This window comes from Gorilla gorilla, chromosome 9 (assembly GCF_029281585.2).
Source record: "Gorilla gorilla gorilla isolate KB3781 chromosome 9, NHGRI_mGorGor1-v2.1_pri, whole genome shotgun sequence".
Taxonomy (NCBI): domain Eukaryota; kingdom Metazoa; phylum Chordata; class Mammalia; order Primates; family Hominidae; genus Gorilla; species Gorilla gorilla.
In genome coordinates, this window is record NC_073233.2 from 64,659,730 (window position 1) to 64,672,730 (window position 13,001).

General features: G+C 41.0%; 1 protein-coding gene across 1 annotated transcript; it reads left to right on the forward strand.

Moving 5' to 3' along the window:
- The first annotated feature begins 388 nt into the window (after window positions 1-388).
- LOC101125628 (olfactory receptor 5AK2-like) lies at window positions 389-1,313 on the forward strand. The gene is given in 2 exon segments (XM_019035808.3): window positions 389-1,146; window positions 1,148-1,313. Coding segments are annotated over 2 exon segments (924 nt in total).
- Window positions 1,314-13,001: the final 11,688 nt, after the last annotated feature.

Genomic DNA, 13,001 nt, shown 5'->3' on the forward strand with positions numbered 1-13,001 from the left:
GGATGTGAACAATTATAAGTTTCTAAAAAAGTAAAAAATTACATTTTAGCATTACTTTAAAAATATGGATAGCTGTTTAATATAGAGGAAAATTGTTAATCTATGTTTCTAAGAACTATATACATTAGGAGTTATGCTACTTCTAAGACAATCTCCTTCAATTTTGAAGATGAATCCATTTCATCTTACATCAAGTAAATCACTCTTTACTTGATGATTATAAATACATTTCTTAAATTTGATAATGAATAACACTATTGTATTTGTCATAAAAATACAAATTGAAAAAAGTGACTTGAAATATAAAGCCATTTCATTGCAAGAAATCTCAAAGATTTCCCTTCTCTTCTGGGTCCTTCTCTTGGTCATTTCTAGACTTTTACTAGCCATGACACTAGGAAACAGCACTGAAGTCACTGAATTCTATCTTCTGGGATTTGGTGCCCAGCATGAGTTTTGGTGTATCCTCTTCATTGTATTCCTTCTCATCTATGTGACCTCCATAATGGGTAATACTGGAATAATCTCACTCATCAACACAGATTCCAGATTTCAAACACCCATGTACTTTTTTCTACAACATTTGGCTTTTGTTGATATCTGTTACACTTCTGCTATCACTCCCAAGATGCTCCAAAGCTTCACAGAAGAAAAGAATTTGATATTATTTCAGGGCTGTGTGATACAATTATTGGTTTATGCAACATTGGCAACAAGTGACTGTTATCTCCTGGCTATGATGGCAGTGGATCGTTATGTTGCCATCTGTAAGCCCCTTCACTATACTGTAATCATGTCCCGAACAGTCTGCATCCATTTGGTAGCTGGTTCATACATCATGGGCTCAACAAATGCCTCTGTACAAACAGGTTTTACATGTTCACTGTCCTGCAAGTCAAATAGCATCAATCACTTTTTCTGTGATGTTCCCCCTATTCTTGCTCTTTCATGCTCCAGTGTTGACATCAACATCGTGCTACTTCTTGTCTTTGTGGGATTTAACCTGATATTCACTGGGTTGGTCGTCATCTTTTCCTACATCTGCATCATGGCCACCATCCTGAAAATGTCTTCTAGTGCAGGAAGGAAAAAATCCTTCTCAACATGTGCCTCCCACCTGACCGCAGTTGCCATTTTCTATGGGGCCCTCTTACATGTATTTGCAGTCTCATTCCAATAATTCCCAGGAAAATATGAAAGTGGCCTTTATATTTTATGGCACAGTTATTCCCATGTTAAATCCTTTAATCTACAGCTTGAGAAATAAGGAAGTAAAAGAAGCTTTAAAATTGATAGGGAAAAAGTTCTTTTAAATCAGCCCCAGTTGTTAACATTCAGCTCAACAAATCATCCAACATAGCTGTTCTGCCAAAATTTAATTTTTCCACAATAAGGAATATGTAGAAAGATGTCAAATTAATAATCTAACATCACCTCTAGAGGAATTTAAAATACAAGAGCCAACAAATCCCAAAGCTAGCAGAAGAAAAAAATAACTAAAATCAGAACAGAACTGAACAAAATTGAGACCCAAAATTTATACAAAAATTTAATGAAACCAAAATTTGGTTTCTTGGAAGAATAAATAAGATTGGTAGGCTGCTAGCCAGATTCACAAAGAGAAAAGAGGGAATATCTAAATAAGCACAGCCAGAAAGAACAAAGGTGACATTACAACCAATCCCACAGAAATGCAAAAAAATACTCAGAGACTATTATGAACACTTCCATGCAAATAAACTAGAAAATATAGAGAAAAATGGATGAATTCCTGGGAACATACAGCCTCTCAGGATTTTATCAGAAAGACACTGAAATCCTGAGCCAATCAATACTAGGTTTTGAAATTGAATCTCTATTAAAAAAAACCTATCAACCAAAAAAAAAAAAAAAAATCCCAGACCAGAAGAATTTGCTGTCAAATTCTATCAGATGTAAAAAGAAGAGCTGGGGCCAATTCTAGTGAAACTATTTGGAAAAATTGAGGAAGAGGTACTCTTCTGTAACTCATTCTATGAAACTACTATCAGCCTGATACAAAAACCTGACAAAGACACAATGAAGAAAGAAAACTGCAAGCCAGTATTCCTGATAAACATAGATGCAAAATCATCAATGAAATACTAGCAAACCAAATTCAACAGCACATCAAAAAGTTAATTCACCATAATCAAGTAGGCTTCATTCTTTGGATGCAAGATTGGTTGAAAATGTGCAAATCACAAAATGTTATTCACTACCTAAACAACATTGAAAACAAAAACCATATGATCTCAATAGATGCAGAAAAAGCCTTCAATAAAATGTTACCTTCTTTTATAATAAAAATTCTCAGCAAAATAGGGATCAAAGCAACATACCTCAAAATAAATGCCAGCTATGCCAAATTCACAGCCAACATCATGAATGGGCAAAAACTGAAAGCATTCCCCTTTGAGAACTGGAACAAGACAAGGATGCCCACTCTCACCACTGCTCTTCAAGATAGTTCTATAAGTCGTAAGCAAACCAACAAGGTAAGAGAAAGAACCAAAAGGCACCCAAATAGGAAAAGAAGAAGTCAAACTATCTCTTTTTGTGGACTATATGATTCTATATCTAGATAACTCTAAAAACTCTGCCAAAAGGCTCCTGGAGCTGATAAATGAATTTACTAAATTTTTAGGTAACAAAATCAAAGTACAAAAGTTAGTAGCACTTCTAAACCCCAATAATATTAAGCTGAGAGCCAAATCACAAATGCAATCCAATTTACAATAGCAACCAAAAATAATAAAAATATTAGGAAAACATCAGACCAATAAAATAAAATATCTCTACAAAGAGAGAATTATAAAACACTGTGCAAAGAAATCAGAGAGGACAAAAATAAATGGGAAAACAGTCCATGCTCATGGATTAGAATAATCAATATCATTAAAATGGCCAAACTGCCCCCAAGCAATCTACAAATTCAAAGCTGTTCCTATCAACCATCAATGTCATTTTTCACAGAATTAGAAAAACTATTCTAAAATTCATATGAAACTGGAAAAGAGCCCAAATAGTGAAAGCAATCCTTAGCAAAAGAACAAAGCTGGAGGTATCACATTACCTGATGTCAAGACATACTACGGGGCTACAGTGGCAAAAAGAGTCTGGTACTATTACAAAAACGGTGACATAGACTAGTGGAACAGAATAGAGAACATAGAAAGAAAGCCACACATACACACACACACACACACACACACACACACACACACAGAGATCTGATCTTTAACAAAGTCAACAAAATTAAGCAATGCAGAAAGAACTTCTATTCAATAAATGGTGCTGGGATAATATGCTACCAATATGCCACATAAATGAAACTAGATGCCTACATTTTGCTATGCACAAAAACTAACTCAAGACAGATTAAAGAGTTAAATGTGAGACCTCAAACTAAAAGAATCCTAGAAGAAAACTTGGGAAACATCATTCTGAACATCAGCCTTGGGAAATAATTTATGACTAAGTCCTCAAAAGCAATTGTGACAAAAACAAAACTTGACAAGTGTAACCTAATTCAATTAAACAGCTTCTGCATAGCAAAAGAAACTATCAAAAGCATGTACAGGAAACCTACAGAATGGGAGAAAATATTCACAAACTGTGTATCCAGCAAATCTAATATCAAGAATGTATAAGTATCTTAAACAACTTAACAAGCAAAAACAAATAACCCCATTAAAAAGTGAGCCAAGGATATCAACAATCAACAGACACTTCTCAAAACAAGACATACAAGAAGCCAACAAACATATGAAAAAATGCTCAGCACTGATCATCAGAAAAATGCAAATCAAAACCACAATAAGAAAGCCATCTCACACCAGCAAGAATGTCTATTATTAACAAGTCAAAAATTAATAGATGCTGGCCAGGCTGTGTAGAAAAGGGAATGCTTATACACTGTTGGAGATGTAAACTCATTCAGCCACTGTGGAAAGCAATCTGGAGATTTCTGAAAGAACTTAAAACAGAACTATCATTTGACCTAGTAATCCCATAACTGGATAATATTTAAAAGAAAATAAAGTTTTCTACCAAAAAGACATAAGTGCTCATATGTTCACTACATCATCATTCATAACAGCAACAACATAGGATCAACCTAAGTGCCCATCAATGGTGGATTGGATAAAGAAAACATGGTATGTATACACCATGGAATACCACAGTCATAAAAATGAACAAATTCAAGTCTTTTGTAGCTACATGGATACAGCTAGATGCCATTATCCTAAGTGAATTAACGTGGAAACAGAAAAGCAAATACCACATGTTATCATGTATAAGTAGGAGCTAAACACTAAATACACAGAGACACAAAGACAAGAACAATAGACACTGGGGACTACTAGGGGGAAGGGGCAATTGTGCTAAGGGTTAGAAACACTAACTATTGGGTACTATTGTGTATTAGTACATTTTCATGCTGCTGATAAAGAGATACCCAAGACTGGGCAATTTACAAAAGAAAGAGGTTTACTGGACTTACAGTTTCACATGGCTGGGGAAGCCTCACAATTATGGCAGAAGGTTAAAGGTGCATATCACATGGTGGTAGACAATGGAAGAGAGCTTGTGCAGGGAGATCTCCATTTTTAAAAACATGAGGTCTCATGAGACTCATTCACTATCACAAGAACTGCATAGGAAAGACTTGCCCCTGTAATTCAACCACTTCCCACCGGGTTTCATACATGACACATGGGAATAGTGGGAGTTACAATTCAAAATGAGATGTGGGTGAGGACACAGCCAAATCATATCATTCCAACCCTGGCCCCTCCCAAACTTTATTTCCTCACATTTCAAAACCAATTATGCCTTCCCAACAGTTCTCCAAAGTCTTAACTCATTTCAGCATTAACTCAAAAAGTCCACAGTCCAACATCTCATCTGAAACAAGGCAAGTCCCTTCTGACTATAAGCCTGTAAAAATCAAAAGCAAATTAGCTACTTCCTAGATAAAATGGGGATACAGGTGTTGGGTAAATTTACAGCCATTCCAAGTGGGAGAAAATGGCCAAAATAAAGGAGTTACAGGCCCCTTGCAAGTCTGAAATCCCACAGGGCAGTCAAATCTTAAAGCTCCAAAATGATCTCCTTTGACTCCATGTCTCACATTCAGGTCATGGTGATGCAAGAGATGGGTTCCCATCGTCTTGGGCAGCTCTGCCACTGTGGCTTTGCAGGGTATATCCCCACTCCTGGCTGCTTTCACAAACTGACCTTGAGTGTCTGTGGGTTTTCCAGGTGCACAGTGCAAGCTGTCAGTGGATCTACCTTTCTGGGGTCTGGAGGACGGTGGCCCTCTTCCCACAGCTCCACTAGGTGGTGCTCCAGTAGAAACTCTGTGTGGGGACTCTGACCACACATTACTCTTCTGCAATGCCCTAGCAGAAGTTCTCTATGAGGGCCCCACTGCTGCAGCAAACTTCTGCCTGGGCATCCAGGCACTTCCACACATTCTCTTAAATCTAGGTGGAGGTTCTCAACCCTCAGTTCTTGACTTTTGTGCACTCTCAGGCTCAACAGCTTGGAAGTTAAAGCTTCCAAGGCTTGGGGCTTCCACCCAAAAGTCTCTCACATGCCCTGGAGATATATTCCCCATTGTCTGGGTGAATAACACTTGATCCCTTGTTACTTATTCAAATTTCTGCAGCCAAATTTAATTTCTCCTCAAAAAATTGGATTTTCTTTTTTATCACATTGTCAGGCTACATATTTTCCAAACTTTCATGCTTTGTTTCCCTTTTAAAATTGAATTTCTTTAACACCATGCAAGTCACATCTTGAATGCTTTGCTGCTTAGAAATTTCTTCCATTAGATATTCTAAATCATCTCTCTTGAGTTCAAAGTTCCACAGATCTCTAGGGCAGGGGCAAAATGTCACCAGTCTCTTTGCTAAAACATAACAAGAATCACCTTTGCTCCAGTTCCCAAAGAGTTCCTCATCTCCAGCTGAGACCAACTCAGCCTGAATTCTATTGTCCATATCATTATCAACATTTGGGGCTAAGCCATTCAATAAGTCTCTAGAGAGTTCCAAACTTTCCCACATTTTTCTGTCTTCTTCTGGACCCTCCAAACTGTTTCAACCTCTGCCTGTTACCCAGTTCCAAAGTCACTTCCACATTTTCAGGTTATCTTTTCAGCAGCACCCCACTCCTGGTACCAATTTACTATATTAATCTGTTTTCATGCTGCTGATAAAAACATACCTGAGACTGGGCAATTTACAAAAGAAAGAACTTTATTGAACTTACAGTTCCACATGGCATGGGGAGGCCCCACAATCATGGTGGGAGGTGAAAGGCACATCTCACATGGTGACAGAAAAGAGAAGAGAGCTCCCGTTTTTAAAACCATCAGATCTCATAAGACTCATTTGCTGTCATGAGAACAGCACAGGAAAAGCTCACCCCTATAATTCAGTCACCTCCCACTGGGTTCCTCTCATGACAAGTGGGAACAGTGGGAGTTACAATTCAAGATGAGATTTGGGTGGGGACAAAACCAAACCATATCATATTAAAATGAGAGACTTCCCTGATCCTCCTCACAGGAAGTGTGACAGGGGTGTGGATTGCCTGCTTGGCTGCCACCAAGCAAGCCACCACTGCTCAAAACCCTGACAGGAGGGTGAGCATGCAGATGAGCAGTTGCAGGAGCCAGAATGTGTGCTTTGGGCTCCAGCCCCATGGTAGTGTCCAGGGGTGGGTGCCTGCAGCCCCAGTGTTACAATGCTCTTTTAGCCTTGCCATCTGCAGAGGGCTTATGTGTTAACCAGCTCAGTGAATCCTCTGCCTACCCACAAGAGCAAATGGTCAGTGTGACAGTTTTCTGCATCCCAAGCTCTTGTCCAGCATCCCAGAAGAATCAGGTCACACATGAGCTTGAAGGGTGAATGTGTGGTTATTGAAGTGGTTCTCAGTGGGATGGATGGAGAACTGGAAGGGGGAAAGAGTAAGAGGATGACCTTCCCCTGGAGTTTTGGCCATACATTGGCCAAACTCCTCTTCGATTGCCCCCAGCTGAGCTCCTCTTGGTGTTCAGTCATTCCTTTTCTTCTCTCTCTCTCTCTCTCTCTGCCACACCATTCTGCCATTTGTCTGTTTGTCTCCTTGTCTCATCTCATCTGCTTCTGAAGCCTGGTGTTTGGGGTTTATATGGGTTCAGGATAAGGGGGGGCATGGTGGGCCAAAAGGCAACATTTTGGGTGCAAAAACAGAAATGCCTGTTCCTACTTAGGGCCATGGGTCTCCAGGCTTGAAAGTTAGGCCTTTGCCAGGGAACTGCCCTCTTCTACCCAGTATTTCCCTGTCTCCTGTCCATATCATTTCCCCCTCTGAGTAGGCACATCTAACTGCTGCTAGAATATGGGCGATGACCAATCTTAGCTACTTCTTGTTGACAGTGGGCATAGTTTTGGGGAAAATGGCAGTCAGATTCCTCCCAGAGGTCTATCTAAGAGTCCCTGGGAAAGGGGAACCATTGTCTGAGGGTCAGATTGCCTGACTGTTTGGAGTTTGATGGCCTCTATGTAAGAGAGAAAAAAAAAAAAAAGTTTAGTAAGGTTAAGTATGCATGTGTTAAATGTGTATTGTACAAGGAAAAATCTAGTGCCAAAGATTACAGAAATAAGAAGCGTACAGAATAAGAATAGTAATTATTCTAAAAACACTATTGTGCCCCATGGTATAGAACAAAACAAAGGTAAGAACAGCAAGCATAGGCAACACTATAAGGAGGATATCCATGGAAGGTAAATTCATAACACTTATCTTTTGTGATTTTTAGCTTGAGGTCCCTGATCTCTTCACATTGGTACTTTGGGTGCTCTTCTGGGTCAACGGCAGTGGCTCCATCAGCTTCCCAGGCCTTTACTCAGGTATAATGAATTCAAGAGTCTATTTCTGTGACCTTCACTGCCATAAGAGTAGAAAGAAGAAAAGCGTAAGGTCCCTCTCAACCTAGGCCTATAGAGGAAGAAAAGGAAGGAAATGCCTTTACTAGCACTAGGGCCCCTAAGTTAATAATAGAGGTCGCCCTGGTTCATGGGATTGGGCCTCCGACAATTGTTGCAGTTTCTGTTGGAAATGGGCCAACGAGGTTATGTATTGAATTAAATCAGAGGTTTCTTGGTCTAGAAAGAAATAATTGGTGAGAAAAGGCTGTCCATACATCATTTCAAAGAGACTCAAACCCAGCTTTGAAGGAGTGTTTCTAATATGTAGCAGGGATATGGGGAGAAGGGTAGTCCAGCAGAGATGAGTTTCCTGAGAGTTTCTCAAAGAGACTCAAACCCAGCTTTGAAGGAGTGTTTCTAATATGTAGCAGGGATAAGGGGAGAAGGGTAGTCCAGCAGAGACGAGTTTCCTGAGAGTTTCCTGAGGTACCTTTTGATAATATCATTTGTCTTTTCTACCTTTCCTAAGGACTGTGGTCTCCAGGCACAAAAAAGATGGTACTGTATACCTAGTGCTTTTGAGACCCCCTAGGTGACAGTCACCTTGAACAAAGAGCCATTATCACTCGGAAGGCACTTAGGGAGTCCAAAGTGAGGAATTATCTCATTGATTAGTACTTTTATCACCTCAGAGGTTTTCTCTGTCCAACATAGAAATTCTTCTACCCAGTTAATGAAAGCATCTATCCATACTGGGAGATTCTGGATGCCTCTTGCTTTTGGCATATGGGTGAAATCCATTTGCCAAAAGGTAGCCTTTCTCCTCTGGGTTCCTGGGGGAAGAAGCCATCAATTAAGAGGATTGTTTTTAAAGCAGGTCTCACAAGCATTATCGACCTGTTTAATTGTTTGTATAAGGTTTTTGCCTGAGAACAATCTCTGAGACAGTTGATACGGTTTATTCTTACCTAGGTGGAAGGCCTGGTGAAGGCTTTTAAGAGTTTACCATTGGTTGGCAGCTGGTATATGAAGCTTGCCATTGTCTGATTGTAGCTATCCTGGGGACTGAAGGATGTTTCCCCAAGAGGTGGCCCATTCTATTTCCACAGGAGAATATTGAGGTTTTATTTCTCTTATGGGTCCCTCCCAGATCAGTGGGGCTTCAAGTGGATCAGAGACCTGGGCCCCCCTTACTGATGGATTTAGCTCCTTGGCCTGCCAGCCTATTTCTTTTGGCTATTTCATCCATCCCTCTTTGGTGGCCTCTACAATGTATTACTGCCACTTCCCATGGGAGGAAAGCTGAGGATGATAGTCTATAAATTTCCTAATGGTATTTAATGGGAGACCCATTACCTGTAAGGAAGTTCCTCTTTTTCCAGATAGTGGTATGGGCATGGAGGACAAGGAAACCATACCTAGAATCTGTATAAATGTTAACTGTTTTTTCATGTGTTTCTTGGCTGCATAAATGTCTTCTTTTGAGAAGTGTCTGTTCATGTCCTTCGCCCACTTTTTGATGGGGTTGTTTGTTTTTCTCTTGTAAATTTGTTTGAGTTCATTGTAGATTCTGGATATTAGCCCTTTGTCAGATGAGTAGGTTGCAAAAATTTTCTCCCATTTTGTAGGCCATCAGAGAAATGCAAATCAAAACCACAATGAGATACCATCTCACACCAGTTAGAATGGCAATCATTAAAAAGTCAGGAAACAACAGGTGCTGGAGAGGATGTGGAGAAATAAGAACACTTTTACACTGTTGGTGGGACTGTAAACTAGTTCAACCATTGTGGAAGTCAGTGTGGTGATTCCTCAGGGATCTAGAACTAGAAACACCATTCGACCCAGCCATCCCATTACTGGGTATATACCCAAAGGACTATAAATCATGCTGCTATAAAGACACACGCACACGTATGTTTATTGCAGCACTATTCACAATAGCAAAGACTTGGAACCAACCCAAATGTCCAACAATGACTGGATTAAGAAAATGTGGCACATATACACCATGGGATACTATGCAGCCATAAAAAATGATGAGTTCATGTCCTTTGTAGGGACATGGATGAAATTGGAAATCATCGTTCTCAGTAAACTATCGCAAGGACAAAAAACCAAACACCACATGGTCTCATTCATAGGTGGGAATTGAACAATGAGAACACGTGGACACAGGAAGGGGAACATCAAACTCTGGGGACTGTTGTTGGGTGGGGGGAGGGGGGAGGGATAGCATTAGGAGATATATCTAATGCTAAATGATGAATTAATGGGTGCAGCACACCAGCATGGCACACGTATACATATGTAACTAACCTGCACATTGTGCACATGTACCCTAAAACTTAAAGTATAATAAAAAAAAATGTTAACTGTTTTTCCTTTGCTTAATTCAAGCACCCTCATGAGAGCAATTTGTTCAGCCAGTTCTGCACTTTTGCCAGAGGAGAGATGTGCACTCTCAACAATATCATTCAGGGTAACTATTGCATACCCTACTTTATGGGTTTCTTATTCTACAAAAGAACTCCTATCCGTAAAGAGAATCCAGTCTGAGATCTCTAACGGGGTTTCCTTGAGGTTCTCTCTGGCTGCATAGGTTTGTGCTATTTGTTCACAGTCATGTTCAGGTTCCTCAGCTTCCTCTGGGAGGAAGGTGGCTGAATTTAGGGAGGGACAGGTTTTTAATTGGACTGCAGATCCTTCTAATAACAGAGCTTGATACCCGAGGAGGCAGTTGTCTGATAGCCAGAGACTCCCCTTAAAAGATAATAGTCCTGCCGCATTATGTGAGGTATAGACAGTTAAGTTATTCTCCATGGTTAACTTAGTAGCCTCTGGTACCAGCAAGGCCACTGCTGTGATTGCCCAGAGACAGGCTGGCCATCCTTTGGCTACCAAATCAAACTCCTTACTCAGGTAGCCTACAGGCTGCTGGGCTGGACCAAAGGCCTGTGTTAGAACTCCCACTGTCATTTCCTTTCTCTCTGACACAAAGATTAATCATTTTTCTTACGGGGAGACTAAGGGCTGGTGCCTTAAGCAAGACTGGTTTTACTCAGTCAAAGGCCTTTCTAGCCTCTGATTCCCATATTAGACAGTGAGGTTTAACTGCCTGAGTCTCCTTTCTTAGGTGTTATAAGGGACAAGCTATTTCACCATACCCAGGTATCCAGGTCTGCAGAATCCTGCAATGCCTAAGAATCCCCTCAGTTGCTTGAGGGTTGCGGGAAGGGAAAATGGAAAATGCGTTTAATTTTCTCTTCACCCAACACTCTTGTGCCCTCTGAGAACACCAGGCTTAGGTACTTCACTGAAGTGTGACAGAGAAGAGCTTTAGATTTTGAAACCTTATATCCTCTGTTAGCCAGAAAATTAAGAAAAGCCTTACTGTCCTCCTGAGAGATTTCCTCAGTTGGAGCACAGAGAAGAAGGTCATTGACATGTTGTAAAACTTTAACCTAAGGATAAAGGACAGAGGATTATTGAGGTCTCTCAATAATCCCTGCCCAAACAAGTGGGGGCTGTCTCAGAAGTTCTGAGGTAACACCGTCCAGGGTGGTTTGGTTAGAGGGATCCTCAAATGCAAACAAATACTGAGAGTCGGAGGGTAATGGTATGCAGAAGAAGGCATCCCTTAGGTCCAGCATTGTGAACCATTTAGTTCCCTCAGATGTTTGAGCTAGCAGGGTATACAAATTGGGAACCACTGGGTGTATTGGAACCACAGCCTCACTAATGATATGGAGGTCCTGAACTAGTCCCCATACCCCTTTGGGTTTTTGTACCCCCCAATATTGGGGTATTGCAAGGGCCGTTTCAGGGTTTGAGGAGGGCTTGCCTCTTCAAGTTATCAATGATGGCTTCTAGTCCTTTCCTGACTTCTGGTTTCAGGGGATATTGTTTCTGGTTAGGAAAGGAGGTAAGATCCTTAAGATGGACCTGGACCAGTATGGTGGTTGTGGCTCTGCCAATTTTCCCTCGAGTTGCCCAAACTTTTGGTTTAAAATGGTCTCCACTAGGGGCAGACAAAAAGTTTGCACAGGGGCCATCAGGATGGGGTCCCCATATGAACCAGAATATCCCCACCCAACAGAGGAGTTGGGCTTTCCAGCATAATTAGAAAAGCATGGGTGAACCAAAGGTCTCCCCAGCTACAACTAAGTGGTTGGGAAAAATATCAGGTTAAAGGCCTTTCCTGAGATGTTCCTCATGGTCTTACTAAGAGAGGAGAGAGGGTCCAGAATGGGGAGGAGAACTGAGAGACTAGCCCCAGTGTCCAGAAGATGGTCTACTTTTTTCCCCTTCAATTTCCAGAATTATCTGGGGCTCTCGGATGATAATAATGGTCTGGACCACCAGACTCAAGAAGAAGAGCCCCAGGACCTGTCAATCCTACTGCTGGTGTCCCCAGTGACAATCTACCCTCCAGGGTTCCCCACGACAGATTGGACAGGTCAAAGTGGCTTCCTTATGCTGCCTGGGCAATCCTTCTTCAAACGCCCTGGCTTGGCCCATCTGTAGCAGTTAACAAGTGCACCCTGGGAATTCTGGGTTTGTGGGCTTGCCTGGCATCCATTAAAGCCTCTGTCTCTTTTCTGTATTTCCTCTCTCTCTCTCTCCTGGGCATCCCTATCTCTATTGTATAAGACTGACATGGCTACTTGCAGGAAGTTCTGTAAAGTACTATCTGGTCCCAGGGCCTGTTTTTGCAGCTTCCTCCTGATATTAGGGGCTACATGAGTAATAAATTTATGCTTTATGGTTAGTTTTCCATTTGACTGAATCAGAAGATAGAGAGGTGTGCTTTATCAAGGCCTCTCTTAGCTTTCTCAGGAAGACAGTGGGATTTTCATCAAATCCCTGGTCAATCATGGATAACTTAGTACAATTGAGAGGCTTAGTCTTAGTCCTATGTAATCCCTCCATTATGCACACCTGAAAGTATCTCCTCTTCCAGCCTCCCATCTTGTCATTGGGATCTCATCGAGGTCATCCATTGGTACTGCTTCTCTTCCAGTTAAAGGATTTCACCCCCTTCCCTGATTCTATATG